The 17,007-nt window shown below is 40.7% G+C and overlaps 1 protein-coding gene across 1 annotated transcript in view; it reads right to left on the bottom strand.

Annotated features, from left to right (window-relative positions):
• PDE1C (phosphodiesterase 1C) overlaps nt 1-17,007 on the bottom strand; it is a gene marked incomplete at both ends in the record, with an annotated part of 210,802 nt that overhangs the window by 169,276 nt on the left and 24,519 nt on the right. The window contains one exon of the mRNA XM_084213788.1: nt 16,442-16,468. Within this exon, the coding sequence (XP_084069914.1) occupies nt 16,442-16,468 (27 nt within the window). The remainder of the gene's footprint in view (nt 1-16,441; nt 16,469-17,007) is intronic.

Genomic DNA, 17,007 nt, shown 5'->3' with positions numbered 1-17,007 from the left:
AGCTTCATGGATTCTTTATTCACAACCATTAGGTTCACTGATAACTGTAAATGTATAATGAAAACATTTCTGAAAAGATTATTCACTGGAAGCTTTCTCACCATGCATATGTATTGTGAGAGAAAACTGCTATGTGGTCTCTGATACGGTCATATAACTGCATATGAACATATATTTGAACATATAACATGCATATGAACAAATATCTATAGCCCATTTCTCCTTCTGAAAGCTCCACTTCAAAAACACCAGTTTTTAAAAATTCATCACTTCTAGCCTTAAAAGCTTTTAATCAACAGTTTTTGATAAAAACTTAATAGTTTTTAATCACTTATTTGCTTTGTCATTCTTTCACTTTGTGAAAAGATGGTGGTCATTACACTTGTACAAAAGGTATTCTTGGAAATAGAAGTTTCTGGCCTTTCCCAGAAAAAATTGTGCCAGAGTATCCTTGACATCCTTTGTTGAAATCCATGTCCAACACAGACTGAAAAGATCTGGTAATGCTACAGATATAATTTGAAACAAAATAGTTTTCAAATAACAGAATGAAAATATATACATATTAGCTAATAAGTTGCAAACAATTGGAGCAGACAGAGCACATTAGGTCTTTATGGATTAACCAGCCAAGAGTTCTCTGTTTTAAAAGTCTTTAAGAGTACTCTCCGATGCAAAGAGGAACAGTAGGAAAATATATAAGATGCACTGAACCCATCATTTTCTCAACTAGGAAAAGCATCATAGTTTGGTACTCCTCATGTGATATAGATATAAGGTGGGAAACTGCTTAAGTCATCCAGGTGATTTTCTATAAACCACTCAGCAGTCTTAATTGCAACCTGGACTGTTTTTCATATAAAGAAACAAAGCTGAATAGCCCTATAATCCCCTTTTGTTTTCCCAGTACTGCCCACTCACTTCTTCCTTCACTTCTTTGACTACAAACCTGTATTCACAGACAGATTTTCTACTCCCCATTACAGAAAAACATTCAAATAATACCTTTTTCCTGATACTCCAAATTGTCTCTATGGCATCTATAAGAAGTTTGCTTGTTCAGTAAAACCCAATTTGCAAATATACCTCAGCTACACAAAGTGACAAGTGATTCAGTTTTAGGCACTACAATATAAAAATATATAAAGCTATTAGAAAGGGTCTGAAGGAGGATTGCCAAGAGGGCCTTTGGTAGACGTCTCTTTGTACTCCTGACCAAAACATGAGTTCCATTTCTTAATCTGCTGAAAATACTTGTCATTTATAAACATTAATAATATTAGTTCTAATCAAAGTTTAGTTTAAAGCAGAAATAATAGGGTGGGCTTTTTTGTTTCCTATTGAGTTCATGCTTTCATCAAAGTTCCTACATTCATCCCTGAAGTTGAAATCCTTTAACAGAGACAAACCTGTCATATCTCATAAAACCAGATGCCTGGCTAGCCTATTTCTAATTCAGATTGTAAGCTTCTGATTAATAAGTGTGCATATTATGGTTTGAAGAACCATGCTCTTATAATGACATCCTTTCAACAAACAGCTGGAAGGAGAGATGGGTTAGTGCTATATGGTCTGCTCTTATTATAACAAAATAATTTTCCAAATTAAGAATGGGCAGTTACATTTATACATCACAAAGTCTGCATCTGAAAAAGGTAGCCATGACTTTGTTTGCATCATTTGACTCATTTCTTTAGGAAATAGAATTCTACCAGTTGTATTACCAAGCAAGTCTTATTCACTCTCAAACTATGTCAATCCAGAGGACAATCACAGGCCTATTGAAGTGCTATGCTGTTGCAGTCAAGTAGAAAAATTATTATAGAAAGGCCACATAAAATCAGACCTGCTCTGTTGGATCAGTAGTTAGCCTGCCACTTCTTTTAAGTACAGCAGGCACTTTGCAAGTTCCCATGTGAAAACAATCCTGGTATGAATAGTTCAGTAAGATAACAATCTATTCCTGGGTGAAAAACAACTAGCACCTGCATAAACATTAGCTCTAGCCCATAAGAATCAGTGAAGAAAATATGTAAACAATTTAAGAATAAAGAGATTTGATGGACATTTTATTAACCTATAGAGTAATTGGCAAGAGAGCTACTAACCAACTGGAGTCACACATGAGGTCTGTAAAACTGCATAAAAATGAGTTATGTGAATAAAGAATGGGCTTTTTCCTACATGAAGAAAATGGAGTCTCACCCAATTTATTCCGATCTCTGGTGATCCTGAGGTGATCATGGGAGGTGACGGCCAGGCCTGCTACAAAAAACGACATGGGCCAAGCCAAGAAGGGACTTGAGAACAGAATACACAAAGTTGCAAGTGAACAGCCTGCAGCAAAAGAAGATCTGATTGCAGAAGAACACCCTGCTATGAGCCACAGCCTGCAGTGAGATGAAACTCAGAAACCGAATACACCAAGTAGCGAAAGACTATAGCTATGACCAGCCATGAGACAGCACGAAACAAGAAAAGACAAGAACTGGCTGGCACAGCAGGACCTGAGCGCCGAGTGCACAGGCTGCAGATGGCAGGGAGTGAATAGAAGCAACCACAGCTCCCAGGGAGGTGCCTCCTGGGAGAATGGCCGGTCATCGAATTGCAGAATACAGCATAGTCTGAAGAATTGGGGTATAGGGGATACACGACCAGCAAGCTGCAGAGGCATGGCCAGGCTCAACAGATGTAAGGTGTGGGAAGGCAAGAACTATAGTAACCATGCTAGTAGCAAAAGAAGTTTAAGAATTACTATCTTAATCAAGCACAAGCAGCCAAAGACATAACCAGCATTGGGCACAGGGACTATGGGGCGTCTCTTTGCACACCTGCTGGGATATTGATACAATCAAATACTTTTATAAAGTGCCTGTACACCAACACATTCAATATGGGGAACAAACAGGAGGAGCTTGAGATCTGTGTGCAGTTATAGAGCTTTGATATAATTTTGATAATGGAGGTGTGGTGGGATAGCTCACATAATTGGAATGTTGAAATGAAGGGCTACACACTGTTCAGGAGAGACAGACCAGGGAGACCTTCTATGTGCAACACTTGCACTGTATCAAGCTCTTTCTTGGGGGGGATGATGAGCAGGTTGAGAATTTATGGATTAAAATAAAACACCAGACTAATACTGAGGCACACAGGACAGAGTGCTCTGGACCTGATTAGCATAAGAGATTTGGCAAGAACAAACAGAATTTTGAAGATTTAATCAGACTGACTGATGGGAAAAGAAAATTGGATCAGATTGGGAAGAAGATTGAGTCAACTCTACAAGCAAGAGATGTTGTGAAATGTATAAGTTTATGTAATGATTAACCCAATCATTGTAGTAAAAAATTATTAGCCTTCCTAGAATAGTATGTAAGCATACATAGTATACAGTAAATTCAGATTCTGACGACCACCACTCAGTCTCTCCACCCCCCTCCATCAGCAATGGACTAGTAATAGTGATATTGCTTTGGGTGTTTTCTACAGGTCATCTGAGCAGGAGAATGAAATAGATGAGGCCTGTCTACAGACAGCTAGAAGCAGCTTTAAAGAAATAGGTGTTGGTTCCCATGGAATTCTCTACCCACTAAAGAATCTACACAGCAAAATGCAGTCTAAGTGGTTCCTGGAAAGCATTGATAACAACTTTCTGACATAGGTAATAGAGAATCCAAGAAGTGATGGTGTGCTGCTTGACTTCATACAAACAAACTGCTGGAGATGTGAAAGTTGGGAGCAGCCTTGGCTGCAGTGACCATGAGAGTGTGAAGCTCAGTAACGGGCAAAGAGGAAGCAGGGCAGAAGGTAATTGTCGCTTTGGAGTTCAGGACAACAAATTTTATCTCTTCAGGGATCTCCCAGGAAGAATTATATGGGAAAAGATTCCGCAGGAAAGAGAAGTTTAAGAGAGCTGGTTGATATTCCAGGATCACTTCCTCAGCTCAAGAATGATGCATTCCAATGAGCAAGAAATCAGGTAAAGGGGGCAAGAGAGCTGCGTAAATGAATAAAGAACTCTTGTCATTACTCAAGTATAATCAGGAGACACACAGGAGGTGGAAACATGGTCAGATCACTTAGAAGGGATATAGAGGGATTTTCAGAATAAGTAGAAATAAGACAAGAATAATCAAGGCCCATCTGGAATTAAATCTGGCCAAGGATTCCAAGGGCAACAAGGATGTATTCTTCAAATACATCAATAACAAAAGGAAAAGAAAGGCTAACATGGGCCTCTTCCTAAATGGAGGGGAGAACCCTGGTAACAGGGAATGGCAGATCAACTTCACTGAAAAGACCAGCCCTCAGGGATCTCTGACCCAGGAGAATCAGAGTAACAAATGTTGGAAGAAAGATCTTCCCTGGCTCAAAGGGGATTAGGTTACAGAACACCAAGGCAAACTTGAAAACCACAAGTCCAAGCAAACCAAGACCATTAACGGGCTGGAGCACCTCTTACAAGGATAGGCTGAGGGAAATGGGCCACATAAGCCTCAAGATGAGACAACTGAAAGGGGACATTATCAATGTCTAAGTATCTGAAGGGAAGGTGTGAAGAGAGTAGGACCAGGCTCTTATTGGTGGTGACAAGCAGCAAGACTAGAGGTAATGGGCAGAAACTGATGCACAGGAAATTCCACCAGCATATGAGGAAGAACTTCTTCGTGTGGGTGACCACACACTGCAATAGATTGACCAGAGAGGGTGTGGAGTCTTCCTTGCAGAAGATATTGGAGAACCATCGTGACACAATCCTTTGCTATGACTCTACAATGACCCTGTTTGAGCAGCGAGGTTGGGCCAGATGACCCACTTTCATCCCTTTCAACTTCATTCTGCATTTCTGTGATGCTGTGACTGTTTATAAGTGCAGAAACTTACAGAAGGAGACTTTGTCACCACGATCTGAAAACATCCACAGTATTGTCAAGTGAAAGAAAAAAAGAATTGCAACTGCCATTTGAAAGCTGAAGTGCAACTATTCATGTGGCTTAGCCAGACTAACAAAAAAGCAGCAACAAGTTAATCGCTTTTCAGAACATGAACAGCTCCCACCAAAAGGTGTTGGACTGGCTTCCCAGGAAATCAAACTCATTTTTTCATCCATACATAACTCAGTATTCATAGTCCAATTTTTTTTTCCATGATTCTGCTTAGTCATGACCAACAACAAGTTTGGTTCAGCAGCTGTTGTAAACTAGCTTATTCTCTGCACCTAAACATTTCTTGAGTACTCCCATGAAAATCAACATGCTGTTGCACTTTGCAGAACTTAACCAGATGTTCCAATACCAATGACTTTTTTCACAAAACCACAAGATTTAAATTACAGGACTGTCTCTGTTCTGTTCTGGGGATCACACAATTCTTGCAGTCAGTAGCAGATAAGCATTTCTTTCTTCATTAAAAGACAGAAGTGGAGAAGAAGTCTTAAGTCAGTACCACTGGAATTTGTATAAATGTTATTAGATAGCTGAAAAACCTCCAGGGAAATTACCAGTTCATGTGAAACTCAGTTATAGTAGTATCTGTTTTGATAGTGCAAAGGGAAAAAAACCCCAGGATTTTAAACCAGCCTTTGGCAGACAAAGAAATCAGAATAGAATTCCATGTATGGAACTGTTGAAATGTTGTCAGCATCTTTCACTTCTTAAAATTTTACTTTGTTTTTCTTTAAAAATCAAAATAAGTGGTATTTGCAGCAAATTTTCCCAGAAAGAACAAGTGAGAATCCAGGAAAGAGCCATTTTCATCCTATCCACTCATTACTACTAACATGCCAGACTCTGAAAACCAGCCTGGTAAGACAATGGTATACCAGCCTAGAATGTATCACTGATCAACAAGTCCAAAGAGCACTGTCTGTACTGCATGAAGCATTGTTTCTGACAACAAACTTAAGAGAACAGAAATATTTTTCCTCTTTTAAAAAGAGCTTGTATTAAACAAGATGGGAATTAAAATAAGCCGAAAACTTGGTTTATGTAAATATTAGTCAAGTCAGGTTCCAAAGTTTGAACCTTAATTACATGCACCACTAAATCTGTATGTGTTGCACAGGAGGTCAGAAATAAGTTATTTGTATATATTAAGAGCAATAACCTCAGAAACACAATAATTTTAACTACAGCACTTCTATTTTGTTCAGACAATTGTTATTTATCCTCTCTGAAGATATGATTGTAGCTAGGTGAGGGGGAATGTGGATTTAAGTATTCTGTTAATCAGAATGATTAGCAATAAGTAGTAATAATTGCTAAAAATCTAGCAATAGAAAAGGTTTTATGAACAGGCATTAAAGGCCCAGATGCTCAAAATCCTGCTCTCATGAGAAAATGTGGAGGAATGGCTACATGACAGAGGTCACGTAGACCTTCTCTTGTTAGCTGACCAAGGACTGGAAAAGTACCAAACCCAGCTTATCTGAGTTTCTGCACCTGCAAAACATTGTGTCCTTGAGCATAGCTGTGGTACGATAACAGTAATGAGAAAGAGATGTGAGAAACAGAAATGTAAGTTCTCAAGAATGAGGAAGAGCTAAAATTGTAGTATAACCAATAGACGGAGGCGGTGCTAGATGCTAGATGATTGTAAAACTGCAAAAAAGTTGTCTAAAACGTGGCGGATAGTTGCTGATGCCTTAAAACAACATCAGGCAGAGCAAAAGGTTGCTCAGGCAGCCTCCACTCGACTGGGAATGCCTGTTTCTAGCGGGAATAGCGGGGCCTCAGCGTTCGCGTCTGCTTATCCCCTCCCCCCAGCAACTAACGTGGTGTATCTACCAGCGGGGACGACCTCAGCGGCAACCACTCCCCCCCCCCCCCCCCCGCTCCTTCTGTGCCTCCGCTGGCCACAGGGGATTGGCCTCCCCCTTTGGCTGGAAGGGATGGTGGGGAAGGAACCAAGGAAATGCTTGACCCAGAGGAGGTACGAATTGCTAATGAAAGGCGTAAAATTTGGCGAGAAATTACAGGAGAAGCGATATCCGCAGGCGACACAGTGGCTGTTGATGCCTTATTTGAAGTAGCTTGTCCCGTAGTTTTTGCACCGAATTCTGCTGGAGGTTTGCAAGCAACAATTACTGCCTTAGATTGGAAGTGGCTGGCACAGCTCCGTGCCACTGTAAGTGAGTGTGGTATCCACGCAGAACCTACTCGCCAGATGCTGAATTATTTGTGGGGGGGAAACATACTGTTGCCATCAGATATTAAAAGCCTCATGAAATTAGTGCTTACCCAGCATCAACAGTTGTTGTTTAATGTTCACTGGCAGGCTGCGTGCCAAGAGTCTGTGGCTACCCAGAGACAGCCGGGAGATCTGCTATATGGAGTTACTGTAGAGGAGCTTATGGGGGCGGGGACATACCTAAGGACGGAAGCACAAGCGTTAATCGGACCCGAGAAGCTGAGGGAGGCTATGCGGTTGTCCCCGGTGGGGCTCGACAGGGTAAAATCTCCAGGGGGTATTCCTTCATACATGGGAATTAAACAAGGAAGAGAAGAGACATTTGGGTAGTTTATTGACAGAGTGGCAAATGCTATTCAGACAGCAGGGGTCCCTGAATATATGCACGGAGCACTATTAAAGCAGTGTGCCCTGCAAAATTGCAATCCTGCCACTCGGAGTATGCTTGTCACACTCCCTGGTACCTGGACTGCTGAAGAAGCTTTAGAACTAATGGCTCAGGTACCGGTGGGGCTGCAGGCCATGTTAGTGGAAGCAGTAAGAGAATTAGGAAGTAGTTTAAAGGAACAGGCTCAGGCGACACCGAATCAGGTGTTAGCTGCCCTTGCTCCCTTGCAAGCATCAGTAAATCAGCCTCAGGGAAAAGGACCATCACGACTCCGCTTCGGAATTGCTGGCCATATGAACTGTCTGGTGCCGGCACTTGCAGTCCGACACACACAATGAGTCAGCCTGCCGTCGTGTCTCGGGAGACGGGAAGCCGAGCGGGACGGGGATCGCCCCACATCGACACAAGCGGCTGCCCAGGACCCGAGCGCCTTCCCAGCGCAAGTGCCTCCTCCCTTCGCCCCGCAACCAGCGGAAGTCTCGGCTTGGACTTGGCAACCTCAATAGACTGTACCTTAATAGACTGCAAGCCGCCGTATCCCCACGAGGATTAAGGGCCCTGTTACAGCAGGCGGACAGTCAGTGAGGGCTTTATTAATTGGATGCTCATCTGCCAGCATGGTGGGACTTACTATTATTGTTGGACTAATTGATGCTGATTATACAGGAGAAATACAAATAATGGCACAAATGCTATTCCCACCATTGTTCATTCTGGCTGGATCACGAATTGCTCAATTGATTCCCTTGCCTCAATTAACCCGAGGAACTTTACCACTGGGCTAGCAGCAACGTGGTGAGGGTAGTTTTGGCTCCACAGGAACACTGGCATTGTTAACAGTGGACTTAAAGCATCATCCTACGAAACATATTGACATTCAGTATCAAGGTCACACCATCACCCTGGTTGCACTCCTGGACACCAGCGCAGACGTCAGCATCATAGGGACACAGAAATGGCCACATCAGTGTCCCACCCATGTGGCAGATGCTACAGTGGCAGGAGTAGGAGGACTCACACTTGCACAGAAATCCCCTCTGCTGAAAATGCTTATAGAGGGAAAGACTGTCACCTGTGCAGTTTCTGTAATACCACTCCCTGAGCGTGTCCACGACCTGCTGGGCCAATTGGGAATGGTCCTTACCACAGATCTCCCTTTATAGGGACGGCCATTGCATGGACTTTCCCGATCCCACTTTGATGGAAAACAGAAGACCCGGTTGAGCAATGGCCTTTAAAAGGGGAAAGTCTCATTCAGGCACACAAGCTGGTACAGGAGCAGTTTGACCAAGGACATCTTCGGCTATCTGTTAGTCCTTGGAATACTCCTATTTTTGTGATCAAAAAGAAATCTGGCAAATATCGGCTCCTGCATGATTTACGTGCTCTCAATGATCAGATGGGATGATATCAGATCAATGATAGTATGGGAGCCCTGCAGCCCGGATAACTCAATTAGTAGAGCATCAAACTTTTAATCTAAGGCTTCAGGGGTGACAGCAGCAGGTTCCCATGCCACCCTAAATAAGTTGGGATGCTGGCTTGTGAAGCAAACCAATGCTACTTCTATGGTGCTTTCTAGCCTTTTGCTTGATGTTGATGCTATTCGCCATGCAACGTTTCAAAATAGAGCTGCAATTGATTTTCTTTTGCTTGCACAGGGCCATGGTTGTGAAGAATTTGAAGGCATGTGTTGCATGAACCTTTCTGACCATTCTCCGTCCATCCACTCCCAGCTCTCTGAGTTGCAGAAGTTGACTGGAAACTTACAGGTAGAATCGGGCCTTGGTATTGATGGATGGCTCAAATCTTTAGGCCTGGGATCATGGCTATGCGCTATTGCTAAGGCTGGTATTATAGTAGGCATTATAGCTTTGTTAGTAGTGTTAGTTTTGCCTTGCTTTTGTATATGCTTGCAAAATATGGTGCAAAGGATGATATCTGCTGCATTTAATCAAACCTTGCTTGTGCAAAAGGAAAACAGGGGAATTGTGGAGGAATGGCTACATGACAGAGGCCATGTAGACCTTCTCTTGTTAGCTAACCAAGGACTGGAAAAGTACCAAACCCAGCTTATCTGAGTTTCTGCACCTGCAAAACATTGTGTCCTTGAGCATAGCTGTGGTACGATAACAGTAATGAGAAAGAGATGTGAGAAATAGAAATGTAAGTTCTCAAGAATGAGGAAGAGCTGATATTGTAGTATAACCAATAGACTGCTTGGCTTAACAGAATATGCATGAGCTTATTACTTGTTGTAAATAAATGTCTGGTGCTGTATCAATAAATCGGAGCTTGCTGATTCTCACATTGAGCATCCCAAGCCTTCTCTCACTGTGACAAGAAAACAAAGCACTTCTGTACCATAATTATTCCCAAAATCTTCCTGAGAGGGGAAGAAAAAAGTAAAACTACAGCACAAAAAATCCACACCACATCTTTGGAAATGAATGTACCAAATCTTACTCCTGAGGTCTTAGGATCAGTTTTAATAATCTAGATGCATCTATAATGTACCTGTTGTACAAGTACCCACTTATACACCCACACAGTCAGGCACATCTTTGAGTATGGTCAAACATATAATCCACAATTAATTTATCCACCTGAGACATTTTACAAAGCCCTTGTGAGGCATAATGTGCAAGTAAGTATATAACAAATGGAAGTTTCTACTTGAGAATCTTCTCCTCAGCAGGAGAACAATTATTCTTCTGCATGATGAAAATATAACATCATCATCCATTGGAGCACAATAGGAATTCAAACCTGGAAATGTACACATGAAATTCTGTAATAGGGTCTGCATCTCTTCTAATAAATCAGTAGATGGATGGGATTGAGGAAAGGAGATATACCAGGGAAAAACTACAGTAAATTGCTTCTTACTCTTCCCTGTGGTAGCGCTCACTGAAACATGTATTAAGTATTTTAATGTGTGATTCCTTTTTAAACTAATGCATACACAAAGGAAGCTCAAATACCTGTTTCTAATTAAGGCTTATTTTCCATTTCTGGTGTTAACAATTGGAAGCCAGCCTATCAAAATACATGATTAGCCATGCTACCCTGTGATTTTGGAGATGGTATGGCACTCAGCATGGATCTGACAATGTTTTCAGAACAGATTCTCATAGATGTTTTCACCTTAATGTGAAAACAGTTATAAATCCTTTAGCTCAGAGTACGGTATCTATGTAGAAACTGCACAAAGAACTTAATCACCTGTCATCTAATTAAAGTAAATTCCATCCCCAAGTTATTATCTCAGACAACAGAGCAAACAAAATGCATTTTTTGGGAGAAAAAAAAATACTTGGATAGTCTGTTGCCAATGTTTTGAAGAAAACACAGAGCTAAATCAGTAGAAATCAAACCAATAGACTTTCTGAAATGGAAATGAGGGAAGAGGGTTTATAGTTTTTCCTAATTTGATAAGGCTTATTAGTTACTGGTTATGGTTTAACCCCAGCTGACCACTTAAGTACTACACAGATGCTCACTCACTCTCTTCACTCTTGATCCCTTCAGTGGGATAGGGAGGAGAATTATAATAAAGGTAAAAGCTGTGGGTTGAGATAAGAACACATTAATAATTGAAGCAAGATGTAATAATAATAAAATGAAAAGAAGAGCAAGAAATAAAGAAATAACACCCAAGAGAAATAAGGAATGCCGTTGCTCATCACCAATGGACTGATGTCAAGCCCATTACCAAGCAGTGATCAGCAACTCCTGGCTAACTCCTTCTGGTTTGTATATAAACCACGGTGTTCTGTGGTGTGGAATATCCATTTGGCCAGTTTGCGTCAGCTGTCCTGGCCCTACTTCTTCACAGGCTTTTGTGGACCTCCTCATTGTCAGAGCATGGGAAATGGAGAAGTCCTTGTTCTAAAGCTAGCCCCACTTAGCAGCAATTAAAACATCAGTGTGTTATCAATGTTGTTCTCATACTAAATCCAAAACACAGCTCTGTACCAGATACTAAGAAGAAAATTAATTCTATCCCAGCCAAAACCAGTACATGGTTCAAGTGTGATTCACACTAAAAGTGAGAAATTTCACTTGAGAAAACATCCTGTTTCCAGGAGATAGCTGGTTCTCTCCTAGGGCAAATTCTCTCAGCAAAGATGCCTTACTCCTTGCATTTGATAGCTTTTTAATAAAATGCCTTAGGATTCACCTGTCATCATTTGCAAGAGGGACACACATTTAAGAAGTGAGAGCTTTTGATGTCTGGAAGCTTATGTAGGACTTCAATTACATCACCTGCTCTCTGAGGATGTCCCCAACTAAAAGCTTGTTCACATATTAACTGTGAAGATAACATTAGTCACTAACAATTTTGTTCTTTCTACCTCTTTCCTCCTTACCTCCCACTCCTCCCCAATGTCTGACTGCTAAATCAAAGTGAAGGATTAAAACAACTCCTTATCAATTCCAAGCAAATTTGAGACACAGCTAAGACATAGGAGGTCTGAATTAGTCATGGAAATGCTTCATCTTAGGGTAATTTGAATGACCAGATTTCTGTAATAACCCAGTACTGAAAATTGCCAAGAAGTTGCTATAGTTCGTACCCTATAAATACTTGCTGGAAAAAAAAATCAATTAACTACCTATCCACTTGTGTATGAGGAAGAACTTTACTGTATGGGTGACCACACACTGCCATAGATTGACCAGAGAGGGGGTGGAGTCTCCCTTGTAGAAGATGTTGAAGAATCATCTGGACACACTCCTTTAACATGTACTCTAAGATGACCCAGTTTGAGCAGGGAGGTTGGGCCAGATGACCCGCTGTGGTCCCTTGCAACTTTACTCATTCTGTGATAATGTCCTTACTCAATCTAGCTTTGAGAAAGCACTGATGCTTCATTCCAATAAAGATCTCTTTAGTGTGCCTAATAGCCCTAAAAGATGAAATTTTTCCCAGCACAGAGTTTTCCTCAGAGGAAGTAAATTTCAAAACTTAAAGATTACTTAGAATGAGACATGCAAGGCAATATATTTCAAAAGTGATAGTGGATTGTTTTTACCTACAGAGGTGTCAGCATAAGCAACCCTGATGATTACCAAATAAATTTGGGGTAAAAGTACACTTTTCCACTTATTTTGTAAGTAACACCATTACATTTATGGTTTCATCTCTTGTGCTCCACACTAGCATAAATACATTTCTCAAAGAACATATTAACTAAATGCTGAAGCAAACTGGAACTAAAAAGCACATAAATAGATGAGAAAGAATAAGAAAAGGGGAAAGAGATGGAAAAGACCTCTGCTTATGAGTTTCCTGCCTTATTGTCTGAAGTAGAATAAACAAAATCCTTCTGAAGATTAGGGAGGTCTTAATATTTTGGCCATGTGGTTTGTATCAGGTGTCAACCTTTCTTAATCAGAGTACAATCTTTTTTTGAAGAAATCACATTAGTATTTTGCAGGACCCATTAGGATGCTTTTATTCAGGGACAAAGTCATATTTCAAAGACCCTTTGTTTACATTTTCTGCTGAGACATACTACTTCTTTAGCATAAGTACATTTGAAGCATGGGTTGCACACAGTTATAATACAGTGTGGATTTAGTCTTAGCTCCACTCACTTAGCCTGATTTAGGCCACAAGCTGTGAAGTTACATCTAGATATGCTTTCAGCTGGGATAGTTAATATTCTGTGTTATTTTTCTAGTAGGTGCTATAGTGCTGTGTCTTAGCTTTAGTATGAGAAGAATATAAATAGCACAATGTTTTGGTTATTGCTAAGTACTGTTTATCCTATGTCTAGGGCTTTTTTAGTTTCCTAGGCTCTACCAGCAACCACGTACGCCAGGATCACAAATTGGAAGATAAGAAAACTAGAGCCACTAGAAGATGCAACTTGACAAGTTATGAAGACCTAATAGCCTGCCTGCATGAACACTTGAGAAACAACTCAATAAGATGTTAGAAGACCCCAAAACAAAACCCACTATTGGTCTGAGAAATGCATTCAAGGCACATGAAGAACTTGTGAAGGACAGGTGTTAAGTCATAAGGGTATACTTTTCCATGGATTTCTATGTTCTGGGCCCCTCTCTGGAGGCAGCCAGCTTGAGCTGACCTGCTGTGGGAAACCTACTGTTGAGCCTGAAGGAGGAAGCATGCCTGAGAATGTGTGCGAGCAAAGAATCAAAAGAGGCACCCACAGCTCCGTGGAGCTGCCTGCTGCAAAGTGACTCTGGGTCTTGCAGTTTAAGTCTGGGGTGGCATGTGTATGTAACTCTCTGAAGGGTGTGAGAATGTTTGAGCAGTGGCTTCTCCTTTAACATTTCCTTTTCTACTTTTTACTTTATGTAAAGCATTAACAGATACTTAGAGGGAACAAATTCATTCATCCATGATAGGCAGATAAAATATCAAGACTCCTCTTTCTTGGCTTTTAGCTAAAGTAAGGTTACTGTAAAATAAGCATTTGCATCTTAATAGAAAATTAAACTGTACAATTAACCAGCATGCAGCTAAATTAAAAGAGCAACACATGCAATTCTGTGTTACTGATTGAATAAAAATGCATGATGATGGACTCTAATGGAGGATAATTTATGCCACGTAAACTAATGCAGATTATTTATCTGACAAATTTTTTCACAATAAAGTGGACTTCAGTGAGTCTTTAGGAGTGCCAAATTGCCTGCACTAGCTGAATTCACCCAAGAGAATAAACCTAGGTTAGGAGGAGATTGCCAAGGGCTACTTGAAATTCTCCTTTCCCTTCTAATGTTCCAGGAAGCTGAAGGTGCTGAGTATCTCTTAGAAATATATGACAGCCCACAGATGGCAGTCTTCAGGACAACTGGGAGTCTGAACAGTCAAATTAAACATGACTGAGGTCTCAGGTGCTCAGGAAAAAGAAAAAAAAAATTAAAAAAGCAGCAAAACCAACTCAGCAACTCAGGACCTGGAAGTTCAGAGCTTTGACTTCCTGTCTAGTTCTTCCTCTTTCTGACTGCCTCTCCACTCACTGCATAGTAAGCTGTCTACACTTACCAAAGGGAACTAGACAGTAGAATGATAAAATTACTTGAGTTCAGATTAAATATCCCACTTCTCTGGTATTGCTGTGATTAATCTACATGACATTCAGTAGTTCAGATGCAATTCAGGTTGGGACTAGTGAAGTTAGGGTTGTCCATATAGCTGTGAAACTTCCAAGTTTATAAGGAAAATCATACCAATATATTACTGTTACAAAAGCACTCATCGCAATTAACAGAATGAACAATGTAAAAGTCACTATCTGTCATTTCTAATTATAATTTTAGGATGGCTCAAATTTTATCTCAGCTCTTTCTCATTACATTTTCTTATGTACCTCATTTATTTTCTTACATGTATTTGATTTTCCTTCCCAACAGGTCTGCATTCAGAGGACCTGCATTCTGGTCCCCGCAGTGGCCTCTTGGCCTCTGCAGAGCTCACATCATTGAGACATCAGAAGGTCATGAAAGCCCACTTGTAAAATTGCTGCAAGGATGCATACTATCAGGCAGGCAGCTGGCATGTGTAACAGTAAGAGAAAAAAACCAAAAAGTTTGAAATCCCACAGGGCACAAAACTTATCCCTGTAATGCCATGTTTAAACAAACTGACATATTGTATTCTATGTACATCATCAATACAAGAATGTTCAAGTATGTTCTACAATTGGAGTTGTAGAACATACTTACATCTCTCTTCTGAGGCTTACAGAAAGTCTCCCATAGAAAAGAGATGCTGAATACAAACCTTGCTATTGTCACAGTTATGCACAAAGATGAGATGTCTAAATAAGACACAGTACTCAATGCAATGCTTTGACAATTCAAGCAGTCCAAGGCACTCACAAATACACACAAACACAGTGCAATCATTCCTTCTGGAAACAATCTTCTTGCAGGAGGTGAAGACCCATGGCCAGAGAAATGTTCATAATTAATTAATAGTCATGGCAGCAGCAAGAGAAATGGGGAGAAAAGTAGACCTGAAAAAGCAGACCAACTGTGTCAGCCCCATATTTAGAAAAAAAATCTGGGATCATACTTGCCTTCTCCCTGTTCTTGTGTCCCACACTATCCAATGCCCTCTTACACAGATCACCATAGAAGTCTCCAAATCAGTATTTTTTACTAAACTCTCATAGCTTAAACCCACTTTGTCTATGACTCAAGCCACAACAGTTTCTTGTGGCTGTGACACACAAGCATGCATATAGCCTGTCCTCTCATTGCTGCATTAGAGTGATAATCTTCACCAAAGGGTTATAGGAAACAGGAATGGTGCCTGTGACACCTTAGCTGATCAAGGCATCACATTGGCTTAAGTGCCAGCATGCTCAGGGGTTCCAAAACAAGAAAATTTATCTGTCAAAGACACCCATTGAGCCTGCCTCCTACAAAGAAGGAGTAAGATAACTACATCTGGAGGCTGTAATATGCAGTCTTAATCAACAGGATTCCCATTTTCCTTCAGTCTACTGCAATGGCACAGATTATTAGTAACTCTACAAGCCTGCAATTCATTTTGTTATTACAGAATAAGCAAACCATACTGCAGAAGAAACGGTGTGATGTTAGGATTTCACCTTCAAAGACAAATATTTCTGTCCTTACTCAGAGAGAACTACCAGTAACATCAGAGGGGAGGACTACCATTAGCAGCAAAGGAGATTGGGAGCAGCAACAGCACAAGATGGTCCTATAAGTGGGAAACAATCAGTAGAATGGCATTTCCCCCGGGGAAAAAAACATCACCAACCTGGCAACAGGAAAACCCTTTTTCAAACCCCCTTACAAAGAGAGAAATGACTCACAAATGCCTTCCAGTCCTCTGTGATTTACTCTTACCTCTGTGATGTTTTCTTATATTTTCTCCTGCAGGAAAAGAACAAAATACAACTGAGATGAGAAGGCTTCACAGGCAAGGAGGAAAAAGGAGAGGGTTAGAAATCACAGGCAAGGAGGAAAAAGGAGAGGGTTAGAAATCAGGAGCAATTCAGTGAAGTCACTTCTGCCATAAGACTGTCCCAAACCTGATGTAGCCATTCCCTTCTACTAACCTTAGTGGTGGTTGCCACTAAATTCAGGAGAAAAAGATTGTGTTTGCTTGTATGCACATACTACTCTTTATTGTGAGAAAGGGTTGTTGCAACTAGGAAAAAATTATTTATTATTCTAAATGACTTAGCAGGAATCCAAGTGTCAGAAATGTACTTGTGTTTACTAGTTGAAATATTTACATCTCTCATCCAACAGATAGGTAAGATAAGATCTGTGAAGATCCCATTAACATGGAGTAATGAAATGTATCCAACCATATTGTCTGTGGTCACTCAGTGGAAAACCCCAATGGTTTTAGAGCAGTCTCTCTCTGAAAAGAAAGTCTAGATCCTAGCAAGTTCTGTACTCCAACA

The sequence above is a fragment of the Fringilla coelebs genome (genome assembly GCF_963513975.1).
Source record: "Fringilla coelebs genome assembly, chromosome: 1".
NCBI lineage: Eukaryota > Metazoa > Chordata > Aves > Passeriformes > Fringillidae > Fringilla > Fringilla coelebs.
Note: the sequence above shows the minus strand (reverse complement) of the source record. Positions and strands in the feature narration are given on the sequence as shown.